Genomic DNA, 13671 nt, shown 5'->3' with positions numbered 1-13671 from the left:
CAGCTCAGGTGGGAGAATCTGTCCACAGGACAACTATTAGTCGTGCACTCCACAAATCGGCCCTTTATGGAAGAGTGGCAAGAAGAAAGCCATTGTTGAAAAAAAGCCATAAGAAGTCCCGTTTGCAGTTTGCCACAAGCCATGTGGGGACACAGCAAACATGTGGAGGAAGGTGCTCTGGTCAGATGTGACCAAAATTGAAGTTTTTGGCCTAAATGCAAAACGCTATGTGTGGCGGAAAACTAACACTGCACATCACCCTGAACACACCATCCCCACTGTGAAACATGGTGGTGGCAGCATCATGCTGTGGGGATGCTTTTCTTCAGCAGGGACAGGGAAGCTGGTCAGAGTTGATGGGAAGATGGATGGAGCCAAATACAGGGCAATCTTGGAAGAAAACCTGTTAGAGTCTGCAAAAGACTTGAGACTGGGGCAGAGGTTCACCTTCCAGCAGGACAACGACCCTAAACAGACAGCCAGAGCTACAATGGAATGGTTTAGATCAAAGCATATTCATGTGTTAGAATGGCCCAGTCAAAGTCCAGACCTAAATCCAATTGAGAATCTCTGGCAAGACTTGAAAATTGCTTTTCACAGACGGTCTCCATCCAATCTGACTGAGCTTGAGCTGAGAAATGGGCAAAAATTTCAGTCTCTAGATGTGCAAAGCTGGTAGAGACATACCCCAAAAGACTTTCAGCTGTAATTGCAGCGAAAGGTGGTTCTGCAAAGTATTGACTCAGGGGGGCTGAATACCTTTGCACGCCACACTTTACAGTTTTTTATTACTAAAAAAATTTGAAAACCATGTATCATTTTCCTTCCACTTCACAATTATGCACCACTTTGTGTTGGTCTATCACATAAAATCCCAATAAAATACATTTACGTTTGTGGTTGTAACATGACAAAATGTGGAAAAGTTCAAGGGGTATGAAAACTTTTGCAAGCCACTGTAAGTTACTGGAAAGTATTCTGATGGATAAGAAATTAGGATAGACAGGGACTGATTAGGGGTAGTCAACATGGTTTGGTGCATCGGAGATAGTATCTTGCAAATCCAATTGAGTTTTTTGAAGTGCAAAGTTGTGGACGCTGTCTATATGGACTTCAGCAACGCATTTGATAAGGTTCCGCATAGTAGGCTGCTCTGGAAGTTTAGATCGCATGGGATTACTAGCCAACTGGACAGAGAATTGGCTTCATGGAAGATAGCAGACACTGAAGGTAGAAGGTAGACATAAAATGCTGGAGAAACTCAGCGGGTGAGGCAACATCTATGGAGAGAAGGAATTGGCAACGTTTCGGGTCGAGACGTGGAAGGTAGTTTTTCGGAATGGAGGCGTGTGAGTAGTGGTGTGCCTCAAGGATCAGTGCTGGGCCCATTGCTGTTTGTGGTTTGGATGAGAATATAGAAGGCATGATTAGTACATTTACAGAAGATACTAAAGTAGAAGAAGGGTTTCAGCCCGCAACGTTGCCTATTTCCTTCGCTCCATAGATGCTGCTGCACCCGCTGAGTTTCTCCAGCATTTTTGTGTACCTTAGATGGTATCATAGATAGCAAAGATGGTTATCAAAATTTACAGAAGTATCTTGATCAGTTGGGCAAGTAGGCTGAGGAATGGTTAATGGAGCTTTGTACAGATAAGTGCAAGGTGTTGCATTTTGGAAATTCAATCTAGGACAGGACATTCACAGTAAACATGCAGGTACAGCAAGCAGTGAAGAACAAGAAGAGTTGAGTATAGGGCAAAGAGGCCCTGCAGTTGTACAGGGCCCTAGTTAGACCACACCTGGAGTATTGTGTGCAGTTTTGGCCTCCAAATTTGAGGAAGGACATCCTTGCTATTGAGGGGGTGCAGCGTAGTTTCACAAAGTTAATTCCCGGGATGGTGGGACTGTCATGTTGATAAAATGGAGCGGCTGGGCTTGTATACTCTGGAATTTTGAAGGATGAGAGGGTATCTTATTGAAAGATATAAGATTATTAAGGGATTGGACATGCTAGAGGCAGGAAACATGTTCCCGATGTTGGGGGAATTCAGAACCAGGGGCCAGTTTAAGAATAAGGGGTAGGCCATTTTGAACAGAGATGAGGAAAAACCTTTTCACCCAGAGAGTTGTGAATCTGTGGAATTCTCTGCCTCAGAAGTCAGTGGAGGCCAATTCTCTGGATGCTTTCAAGAGAGAGTTAGATAGAGCTCTTAAAGATAGCGGAGGCTTTTGGTAAATCGGCCTTCTTTAATTAGGGTATTGAGTACAGAAGTTGAGATGCTATGTTATAGTTGTACAAGACATCAGTGAGGCCACAATTATTGTATTGTATTCAGTTTAAGGCACATTGCCATAGGAAGGATGTTGTTAAGCAGGAAAGAGTGCAGAGACGATTTACGAGAATGTTGCCAGGAATTGAGGGTCTGAGCTATCAAGGTAGGCTGGTCAGGCTAGGACTTTATTCCTTGGAGTGGAGGAGGCCGATGGGCGATCTTATAAAGGTGTACGAGGGGAATAGATAGGTTAAATGCACAATCTTTTACAAAGAGAAGGGGCATCAAGAACCAGGGGACATAGGTTTGTGAGAGGGGAAAGATTTAATAAGAACCCGAGGAGGAATCTTTTCACACAGTGAGAGGTGTGTGTGTGGGACGAGTTACCAGAGGAGTTAGTTGATGCAGGTACTATAACAACATTTAAAAGACATCAGGATAGGCTCATGGATAGGAAAGGTTTAGAGGGACATGGGCCGAATGCGGGCAGGTGAGGCTAGTGTAAATGGGGCATCTTGGTTGGCATGGGAAAGTTGGGCCGAAGAGCTGGTTTGTTTGTTGTGCAGCTCTATGACAATGAAGGCAAGCACCACTTTCAGGGAGTTAAGACTTAGACCTCTACATTCAACTTCCCAAAATGCACACGTCAATTTCTTCCCCCCTATTAGGTACGGATCTATTTCCCGCTGCATATTTTGACAGCCTTCCTCACAGTCCACGACCCCAGCAACTTTGGTGGTGTCTGCAAACTTACTCAACAACCCATCTACATATATCTAAATCATTTAAATATATAACAAACAACAGAGGTCCCAGCACACATCCCTGTGGAACGCCACTAGTCACAGAACTTCAGCCTGAATATTGAACTTCGACCACCACCCTCAGTAAGCCAGTTTTGAATCCATACGACTAAGTCACTGTTAATCTGTGCATCTTAATTTTCTGGATGAGCCTGTCACAGGGGACTTGATCAAATACCTTTCTAAAATCCATGCAGACAACAACCACTGCTCTACCATCATCAATCACCTCCTAAAAAAACTCAATCAATCAATGCCCAGCTACGTACAAAGCCAGGCTGAATTACCCCAATTAGTGCAATCTTTTCCAAGTGGGAGTAAATCCTATCCCAAAGTGTCCTCTCCAATAGCTTCCCTCCCACTGATGTGAGGCACTCCAGCCCAAAGATCTTATAGCGGAGCAAGATGGGTTACTCTCACGCAAACGTGTAGTACGCTCATGGGCGGATTCATGGGTGATTATAGGACCCATTTTAGCAACCAGCCCCCGCCATCTTGTTCCGCCATCTTGTTCCGCCATCTTGCTTCCGGCCAATGATCGGATCTTTGTTTCCGCAGCGGGGAGAAGGAGTGCGCGGCCCGGGGAGAGGGAGTGCGCGGCCCGGGGAGAGGGAGAGGGAGTGCGCGGCCCGGGGCAACGGGAGTGTGGGGCCCGGGGCAGCGGGAGAGGGAGTGCGCGGCCCGGGGAGAGGGAGTGTGGGCCCCGCAACATTGATTACACTGCGAGTCGGGTCGGGTCAGGTAGGCTCAGGTTACTAAAATGGGCGGGGAAAAATGCCCAGGATCCCCTCCATAGCGTACTACACGTCAGCCCATTGCATTTCGCAGGAGTAGCCTATCTTGCTCCGCTATAAGATCTTTGCTCCAGCCTATAATTATTTGGATTTTCTCATCTTCTTTTGTTAGTCCAGTCTTTTATTGTCGCATGTCCCGAAACAGAATAATGGACTCTTACTTGCAACAACGCAACAGATACATAAACATAGTACTCTGTAAATCCCAAAATAAACAACAACAAAGAGTTCAATATACAGAAGACACAAAAAGCTGGAGTAAATCAGTGGGACAGGCAGCATCTCTGGAGAAAAGGAGTAGGTGATATTTCAGGTTGAGACTCTTCTTCAGACTGGACCTTCTCTGAAGATCTTTTCTCCAAAGATGTTGGTTAGGCTCTGTTGTTGTTGTTGTTGTTGTTGTTAGGACATTCTTAGGCACCCTCCAGTCACCCGTGAATATGGCTGATACAAATATCCCCACAGTTTCTTCCCAAGCTTTCCACAATGTCTAGGATGCACGATCAGGTCCTGAGGATTTATCTACCTTTATGCGTTTTAAGACCTCCAGCACCTAGAACGTGGACTCTTGGCAAGACATCACTATTAACTTTCCCAAATACCCTATCATCCATCTCTTTTACCACAGTAAATACAATGAGAAATATTCATTTAACACCTTGCCCTTCTGCTCTGGCTCAACATATAAACAACTCTATTGATCTTTAAAGGGCCCTAAACTCCCTAGGTACTCGTTTACCCTTAATACAATTCTAAGCCAACATGTAGAGGAACCAACGAGAGAGCAGGCTATTCTAGACTGGGTATTGAGAAATGAGGAAGGGTTAGTTAGCAGTCTTGTCGTGCGTGGCCCCTTGGGCAAGAGTGACCATAATATGGTTGAGTTCTTCATTAGGATGGAGAGTGACATGGTTCTGAATTTAATGAAAGGTAACTTTGAGGGTATGAGACATGAATTGGCCAAGATTGACTGGCGATTAATTCTTAAAGGGTTGACAGTGGATATGCAATGGAAGGCATTTAAGGACTGCATGGATGAACTACAAAAATTGTTCATCCCAGTTTGGCAAAAGAATAAATCAGGGAAGGTAGTGCATCCGTGGATAACAAGGGAAATCAGGGATACTAATCAGGGAGCCAGAAAAAGCAGCCGACCAGAGGACTGGGAGAAATTCAGAGACCAACAGAGGAGGACAAAGGGCTTAATTAGGAAAGGGAAAATAGATTATGAAAGAAAACTGGCAGGGAACATTAAAACTGACTGCAAAAGTTTTTATAGATATGTGAAGAGAAAGAGATTAGTTAAAACAAATGTAGGTCCCTTGCAGTCAGAAACAGGTGAATTGATCATGGGGAACAAGGACATGGCGGACCAATTGAATAACTACTTTGGTTCCGTCTTCACTAAGGAAGACATAAATAATCTGCCGGAAATAGCAGGGTCAAAGGAGATGGAGGAACTGAGTGAAATCCAGGTGAGCCGGGAAGTGGTGTTAGGTAAATTGAATGGATTAAAGACCGATAAATCCCAAGGGCCAGATAGGCTGCATCCCAGAGTACTTAAGGAAGTAGCTCCAGAAATAGTGGATGCATTAGTGATAATTTTTCAAAACTCTTTAGATTCTGGAGTAGTTCCTGAGGATTGGAGGGTAGCTAATGTAACCCCACTTTTTAAAAAGGGAGGGAGAGAGAAAACGGGGAATTACAGACCAATTAGTCTAACATCGGTAGTGGGGAAACTGCTAGAGTCAGTTATTAAAGATGGGATAGCAGCACATTTGAAAAGTGGTGAAATCATTGGACAAAGTCAGTATGGATTTAAGAAAGGTAAATCATGTCTGACGAATCTTATAGAATTTTTCGAGGGTGTAACTAGTAGAGTGGATAGGGGAGAACCAGTGGATGTGTTATATCTGGACTTTCAGAAGGCTTTCGACAAGGTCCCACATAAGAGATTAGTATACAAACTTAAAGCACACGGTATTGGGGGTTCAGTATTGATGTGGATAGAGAACTGGCTGGCAAACAGGAAGCAAAGAGTAGGAGTAAACGTGTCCTTTTCAGAATGGCAGGCTGTGACTAGTGGGGTACCGCAAGGCTCAGTGCTGGGACCCCAGCTATTTACAATATATATTAATGATTTGGACGAGGGAATTGAATGCAACATCTCCAAGTTTGCGGATGACACTAAGCTGGGGGGCAGTGTTAGCTGTGAGGAGGATGCTAGGAGGCTGCAAGGTGACTTGGATAGGCTGGGTGAGTGGGCAAATGCATGGCAGATGCAGTATAATGTGGATAAATGTGAGGTTATCCACTTTGGTGGCAAAAACAGGAAAGCAGACTATTATCTAAATGGTGGCCGATTAGGAAAAGAAGAGATGCAACGAGACCTGGGTGTCATGGTACACCAGTCATTGAAAGTAGGCATGCAGGTGCAGCAGGCAGTGAAGAAAGCGAATGGTATGTTAGCATTCATAGCAAAAGGATTTGAGTATAGGAGCAGTGAGGTTCTACTGCAGTTGTACAGGGTCTTGGTGAGACCACACCTGGAGTATTGCGTTCAGTTTTGGTCTCGAAAAACTGAGGAAGGACATTATTGCCATAGAGGGAGTGCAGAGAAGGTTCACCAGACTGATTCCTGGGATGCCAGGACTTTCATATGAAGAAATACTGGATAGATTCGGCTTGTACTTGCTAGAATTTAGGAGATTGAGGGGGGGTCTTATAGAAACTTACAAAATTCTTAAGGGGTTGGACAGGCTAGATGCAGGAAGATTATTCCCGATGTTGGGGAAGTCCAGGACAAGGGGTCACAGCTTAAGGATAGAGGGGAAATCCTTTAGGACCGAGATGAGAAAAAAAAATTTCACAGAGAGTGGTGAATCTCTGGAATTATCTGCCACAGAAGGTAGTTGAGGCCAGTTCATTGGCTATATTTAAGAGGGAGTTAGATGTGGCCCTTGTGGCTAAAGGGATCAGGGGGTATGGAGAGAAGGCAGGTACGGGATACTGAGTTGGATGATCAGCCATGATCATATTGAATGGCGGTGCAGGCTCGAAGGGTCGAATGGCCTACTCCTGCACCTATTTTCTATGTTTCTATGTCCATGTTTCTAATTCTGGAACCTCTTTGACTTCTCATCTACCAAAGCTATCTCATGCTCTCTTTTTACACTCCTGATCTCCCTCTCAAGACTTCAACTACATCCATCAAGGATTCACTTGATCCCATCTAATCTATGGCTCCTGTGGTTCAATATCTCTCACCACCCAGTGCTCTAATCCCTTGCCCTTCACTCCAACAGGAACTTGCTGGCCCTGAACTCTAACATGTTTAAAATCTTCCCACGTGTCTCTTAACCCGCAACCAGCTTCACCTCCAGCCTTTGCCACTTACTCCACCCATCTGATGAACTTCCCCTCACCTGTATCCCCCCCATCACTCGCCAGGCTTAGTCTTTCAGCTTTATGACCCCTACTATCAGTCTGAAGAAAGAACCCAACTCAGGTTGTATTCGCAACAATATCTCATTGACTGACGTGCAAACCACAAAGTGCTGGAGGAACTCAGGGCAAGGCATGGTCAGTGGAGGGAATAAAACGGCAACGTTAAGAGTGGGGCCTTTACACTGCCTGACCCACTGTTCCTCCAGCACCTGCGGTTCCCGCTGTCACCTCCAATCCTCATTGGATGGGGACTGGAGGGTTAGCATGGACTCGAAGGGCTGAAGGGCCAGATTCGCCAGTCTACACTGACCACACCATGAAGTGATTAGGGAGCGGCCGCGCCCGGCCTCCGCCTCACACAGCGCCGGGACCCGCAGCCCAGCCCAGCCTCCCCTCACCCCTGGACACTGACTCACGGTCTATGCAGCTGTGCACGGCCCGGGCCGGGCCCGCGGTCAGCACACGGGCAACAAGCGCCGGGACACGGGTAGCCGTGACTCTCCTCCACACACGGCCCGCAGCCGCCGCCGCCGCCGCCGCCATCTTCACCGCACTCAGCCGCTGGGCCACGGGTGACCTCTCGCTGACCCTCAACTTTCCCCCCCCCCGCCTCTCCCCCCTCACCCCTTTCTCTCTCCACCCTTTCCCACCTTGCTCCCCCGTCCCCCTTTCTCCCCCTGTCCCACCTTATTCCTCCCTTTCTCCCCTCCCCCTCCCTTTCTCTCCCTCCCCCCTTTCTCTCCCCTCCCCCCCCCTTCTCTCCCCCTTTCTCTCCCCTCCTCCCCCCCCTTTCTCTCCCCCCCTTTCTCTCCCCCCTTTCTCTCCCCTCCCCCCCTTCTCACCCTTCCCCCTGTTTCTCTCTTTCCCTTCCCCCTCTTTCACTCCTCCCTCCCCCCTTTCATTCCCCCCTCCTTCTCCCCTCCCCTCCTTCTCCCCTCCCCTCCTTCTCCCCTCCCCTCCTTCTCCCCTCCCCCTCCCCCTTCTCTCTCCCCCCTTCCCTCCCCCTTTCTCTACCCCCGTTCTCTCCCCCCTTCCCCTCCTTCCTCCTCTCTCCCCCCCCTCCCCCCTTCTCTCCCCCCTTTCTCAACCCCTCCCCCTTTCTCTCCCCCTTCCACCTTTCTCTCCCCTCCCACCTTGCTTCCCCCCCCTTTCACTCCCCCTCCCCCCTTTTGCTCCCCCTTTCCCTCTTTCTCTCCCCGTCTCTCCCCCCTTTCTCTCTCCCCCTTTTCTGTCTCCCCTTTTTCTCTGCCCCTCTTTCCCCCCTCTCTCTCCCCCTCCTTCTCATCCCCCCTCCGCCTTTCTCTCCCCCTTCCCCCTTTCTCTCCCCCCTTCCTCCTTTCTCTCCCCCCTTCTCTCCCCTCTCCCTTTCTCCCCCCCTTCTCTCCCCTCTCCCTTTCTCCCCCCCTTTCTCTCCCCCATCCCCTCTTCTCTCCCCCCATCCCCCTTCTCTCCCCCCTCTACACCTCCCACCCCATTTCACCCCCTCCTCACCACCCTTTCGCTCCCCCCACTCCCTTTCTCTCCCTCCTCCCCACCTCCCACCCCTGTTCACTGCCCCCTCACCACCCTTTCTCTCCCCATCCCCCCTTCTCTCCCCATCCCCCCCCATCCCCCCTTCTCTCCCCCATCCCCCCATCTCTCCCCCTCCTACCCACTTTCTCCCCCCCTCCACCTTTCACTCCCCCTCCCCCCTTTCTCCCCTCCCTTTCTCCCCCCTTCCTTTCCTCCCTCCCCCTTTCTCTCCCCCCTCCTCTCATCCTTTCTCCCCCCTTTTCTCTCCCACCCCTCCCCCCCTTTCTCTCCCCCCCTCCCCCCTTTCTCTCCCTACCCCCCTTTCTCTCCCTCCCCCCCTTTCTCCCCCCCCCTTTCTCCCCCCCCCCTTTCTCTCCCCCCCTCTCTCTAACCCCCTCTCTCTCTCCCCCCTTTCTTAGACAGTTAAACAGATCTATTGTGATAGAGGGGGACGCAAGATTCTGTGGTAGCAAACGAGCCTCCAGGATAGTGTGTTGCCTCCATGGTGCCAGGATCCAGGATGTCTCAGACTGACTGCAGAAGGGCAAGCAGGCAGAAGACAATGGCATAAATGATGCAAGTAGGGAGTGAATGTAGGAAGTCACGAAATTGATGAAAATGCAGGATGTAGAGAGAGGTCAGCTCTGGATTGCCCCCAGTGCCATGTGCTAGTGAGGGCAGAAATAGAAGCAGGTGGCTAGTTCAGGAGCGGGCTCCGGATCTTGGACCTTGGGCCATCTTCTGGGGCAGGGCTGACTTGCCAAGAGAGACGGGATGCACTGAGCAAGTAGGGGAATCATTAACCCAGGAGGGAGAGTTACTGGTACTACCCGGGAGTGTTTCAATTAGATTAGCGGGGGGGGGGGTCTCAGAGTCTAAAGGAGGCAAATGAGAAGTTGGGGAAAAACACTGTTGTGAAAGATATCAGACAGGATAAGCAGTTGCACTGCAAAGAGGCAAGACTGGTGGTTATAGAACATTACAGAACACGTACAGGCCCTTTCAGCCCACATTGTCTGTGCTGAACATCATGTCATGACCACCTCTTATCTGGCTGCACATAATCCGTTATCCTCCATTCCCTGTATATCATATATGTATCTGAAAGTCTCTTAAATGGCACTATCATAACTGCCTCAATAACCACCAAGAGCAGTGCACACCAGACATTCATCAACCTCTCTGTAAAAAAACTTTGCCCCTCTTACTATAAAGCTATGCCCTCTAGTATTTCCACCCTGGAAGAAAGGTTCTGACTGTCAATGCTTCACAGAATGTTATTTACTGTTGTGGAGGCTGAGGGCTGTCACTACTGCATGGATTTACAAAGGGGAAACCATGCTTGACCAAACTTCACCGCAGTGGCTGCCTCGCCAACAGTCCGTCCCTCTCTGTTTTTATTGTTTTAAGTATGTTTTAAAAGTATGTTTTTATGATTCTTGGTCTGTTTTATGGGGGTGGTGGGGGGGAGGGATATTGGGGGAAACTTTTTTCAGGGGAATTGGGGGAAACTTTTTTCAGTTACTTACCTCGACGGAGATGCAATTTTCCTCCGTGTCGCATCTCCGTCCCCCCTGCGGCCTAACAACGTGGAATGGCGCTTCTATAAGATCATGAAGAACTGCCCAGAGCTTCAAGCCGTGGGAGGGCTTTGGACATCGCATCGTCGGCAGCGGCGACTGCGGAGGGTTCATCAGCCCCGATCAACGGTGAACAAAACAGGAAGATAATTGAACTTTGTTACCTTCTATCACAGTGAGGAATGTGGATTCCGCTGTGATGCATGTTTATCTTAACTTTTATTTTATGTGGCTGTGTGTATTGTTGCTTTTCACTTAGTATGGCTGTATGGTAACTCAAATACCACTGTACCTTAATTGGTGCATGTGACAATAAATTTGAACTTGAACTTCTGGACTTTTTTGAGGATGTAACAAGTAGAGTGGATAAGGGAGAGCCAGTGGATGTGGTGTATCTGGACTTTCAAAAAGCCTTTGACAATGTTCCGCACAAGAGATTAGTGTGTAAAATTAGAGCACATGGTAATTGGCGTAAGGTATTGAAATGGATAGAGAACTGGTTGGCAGACAGGAAGCAAAGAGTAGGAATTAACGGGTCCTTGTCAGAATGGCAGGCAGTGACAAGTGGGGTGCCACAAGGCTCGGTGCTGGGAATGTGCACTTTAACGACATGATTTTCTTCTATTACAAATCTCAAATTGTGGAGTACAGAGGCAAATAAATAAATGATGGGTCTTTGTCCCAAACATTATGGAGGGCACTGTATGTCCCTTAGTCTTTCCCCTGCTTCTTGAAGTTTTCTTTTTTGTTCTTCAAATATTTTGTTAATTTTCTTCTCTTGCTTTTCCATATACAACATGCATTAATTTCCTCATGCCTCTCCTTCGAATAGCCTGCACGTTGATTTATTTTCTCGTTTCACTCATATTCACTCTTCTTATCAGCCTTCTGCCTGGTTAATGGTTTTTGGTGTTTATCCTTGTTCTTTTTCTTCTCAGATCTCCACCAGGAAGCGAGCAGGTAAGATCACCTCTGACCCCTCTCACCCTGGAAACCCCTCAAAACTCTTTGAAGCACTTCCCTCTGGAAGGCGACTCCGGACTGTCAAAGCTGCCACGACCAGACATAAAAACAGATTTTTCCACGAGCAGTAGCTCTACTCAATAACCAAAAGTTTGTAGCCTCCTTTTGCTCTGGTATTTTATTTAATGTTTTAATGTTTATGTTATATTCTTAATGGTTTACTGTATGTCGTGTTGTTACTTGCGAGTGGAGCATCAGGGCAAATTCCTTATATGTGTACATACTTGGCCAATAAACAAATTAATGAATTCATTCATTCATTCTTTGTCGAAGTTTACCCTTCATTGTTGTGTTTCTTCCTTTCCATCCACTTGTCTGCCTCTTCTCTCTCTTGTGGATTAATATTTCTCTTCTTCATGTTGTGTTCTGCAGTTGCCATGTTTACTCTATACAGCAGACTGGTGCTTTGCCATTTTTTGACATCGTCATCGAGTCATGGAGTGATACAGTGATAAATGTCCCACCTCCCTGCATTTAGTCCATATCCCTCCAAACCTGTCCTATCCATGCACCTGTCTAACTGTTTTTTAAACGATGGGATAGTCCCAGCCTCAACTACCTCCTCTGGCAGCTTGTTCCATACTCCCACCACCCCTCAGATTCCTATTAAATCTTTTCACCTTCACCTTGAACCTATGCTCTCTGGTCCTTGATTCCCCTACTCTAGGCAAAAGACTCCGTGCATCTACCCGATCCTCTCATGATTTTGTATGCCTCTATAAGAGCACCCCTCATCCTCCTGCGCTCCATGGAGCTCACACCCTCTAGTCCTGGAAACATCCTCGTAAATCGTTTCTGAACCCTTTCAAGCTTGACAATATCTTTCCTATAACATGGTGCCCAGAACTGAACATCATACTCTAAATGTGGTCTCACCAATGTCTTATACGACTGGAACATGACCTCCCAACTTCTATACTCAATACTCTGACTGATGAAGGCCAAAGTGCCAAAAGTCTTTTGACCACTGTATCTACCTGCGACTCGACCTTCAAGGAACCATGCACCTGTACTCCTAGATCCCACTGCTCTACAAGACTACCCAGAGGCCTACCATTTACTGTGTAGGTCCTGCCCTTGTTCGACGTCCCAAAATGCAACATCTCACACTTTTCTGTATTAAATTTCATCAACCATTCCTCCGCTCACCTGGCCAATCGATCCTGATCCTGCTGCAATCTTTCACAACTATCTTCACTAACTCCAAACCACTCACTTTTGTATCATCAGCAAACTTGCTAATCTTGCCCTGTATGTTCTCATGCAAATCATTGATGTAGATGACAAACAGTAATGGGCCCAGCACCGAACCCTGAGGCAAACCACTACTCACAGGCATTCAGTCTGAGATGCAAACTTCCACCATTACCCTCTGCTTCCTTCCAGGGGGCCAATTTGCTATCCATTCAGCTATCTCTCCTTTGATCCCATGCGATGTATCTTTCCAGAGCTCTGCCCTCATCGATCTTTTTGGTCACGTCTTCAAAGAAATCAATCAGATTTGTGAGACACGACTTCCCACGTACAAAACTCTGACTATCCCATATCAGCCCTTACCCATCCAAATGCCTGTATAACCTATCCCTCAGAATACTCTCCAGTAACTTACCAATTACAGATGTTAAGCTCACCAGCCTATAGTTCCCAGCATTTTCCTTGCAGCCCTTCTTGAAAAGAGATACATTTGCCACCCTCCAGTCTTCCAGCACCTCTCCTGTATTTAAGGACGACTCTTAAATATCAACTAGGGCTCCCACAATTTCCTCTCTGGTTTCCCACAATGTCCTCGGATACATCAGATCAGGCCCTGGAGATTTGTACACCTTCAAACACGACAGTACCTTCAGTACTTCTTCAACAGTAACCCTGACTGCTCTCAAGACACTTCCATTGAATGCCCCAATTTCTTCCATCCTACAGAAGAGGACTCATTTAGGACCTTGCCCATCCCCTGTGGCTCCACACAGAGGTGCCGCTTTGATTCCTGAGAGATCACACTCTCTATCTAGTTATCCTTTCCCCCCCTTATCTATATAACTAAAAGTCTCATCTTGACCACTTTCTGTCTGCGCTGTATATTGATTTTAGAAAAAACCCTACCCTATATCGCTATAATTTTTGGCCATCTTACTCACAATCCTCCTCCGCTGTGGCAGCCCCGAGGAGTTTTCCCATCGATGAAAGATAAAAAAAATTGTGAGTGTTTAAAAAATCTTGAGATCAGATGATTGGTCCTCTC

At 47.4% G+C, this 13671-nt stretch overlaps 1 protein-coding gene across 2 annotated transcripts in view; it reads right to left on the bottom strand.

Moving 5' to 3' along the window:
• acad8 (acyl-CoA dehydrogenase family member 8) overlaps nt 1–7893 on the bottom strand; it is an 85332-nt gene extending 77439 nt beyond the window's left edge. For both annotated transcript variants that reach the window (XM_033049849.1, XM_033049850.1), the window contains exon 1: nt 7734–7893. In XM_033049849.1, coding sequence (XP_032905740.1) covers nt 7734–7860 — 127 coding nt within the window. In that variant the 5' untranslated portion in view covers nt 7861–7893. The remainder of the gene's footprint in view (nt 1–7733) is intronic.
• Between the last annotated feature and the right edge of the window lie 5778 nt (nt 7894–13671).

Source organism: Amblyraja radiata, chromosome 33, assembly GCF_010909765.2.
Source record: "Amblyraja radiata isolate CabotCenter1 chromosome 33, sAmbRad1.1.pri, whole genome shotgun sequence".
Classification (NCBI taxonomy): Eukaryota; Metazoa; Chordata; class Chondrichthyes; order Rajiformes; family Rajidae; genus Amblyraja; species Amblyraja radiata.
Note: the sequence above shows the minus strand (reverse complement) of the source record. Positions and strands in the feature narration are given on the sequence as shown.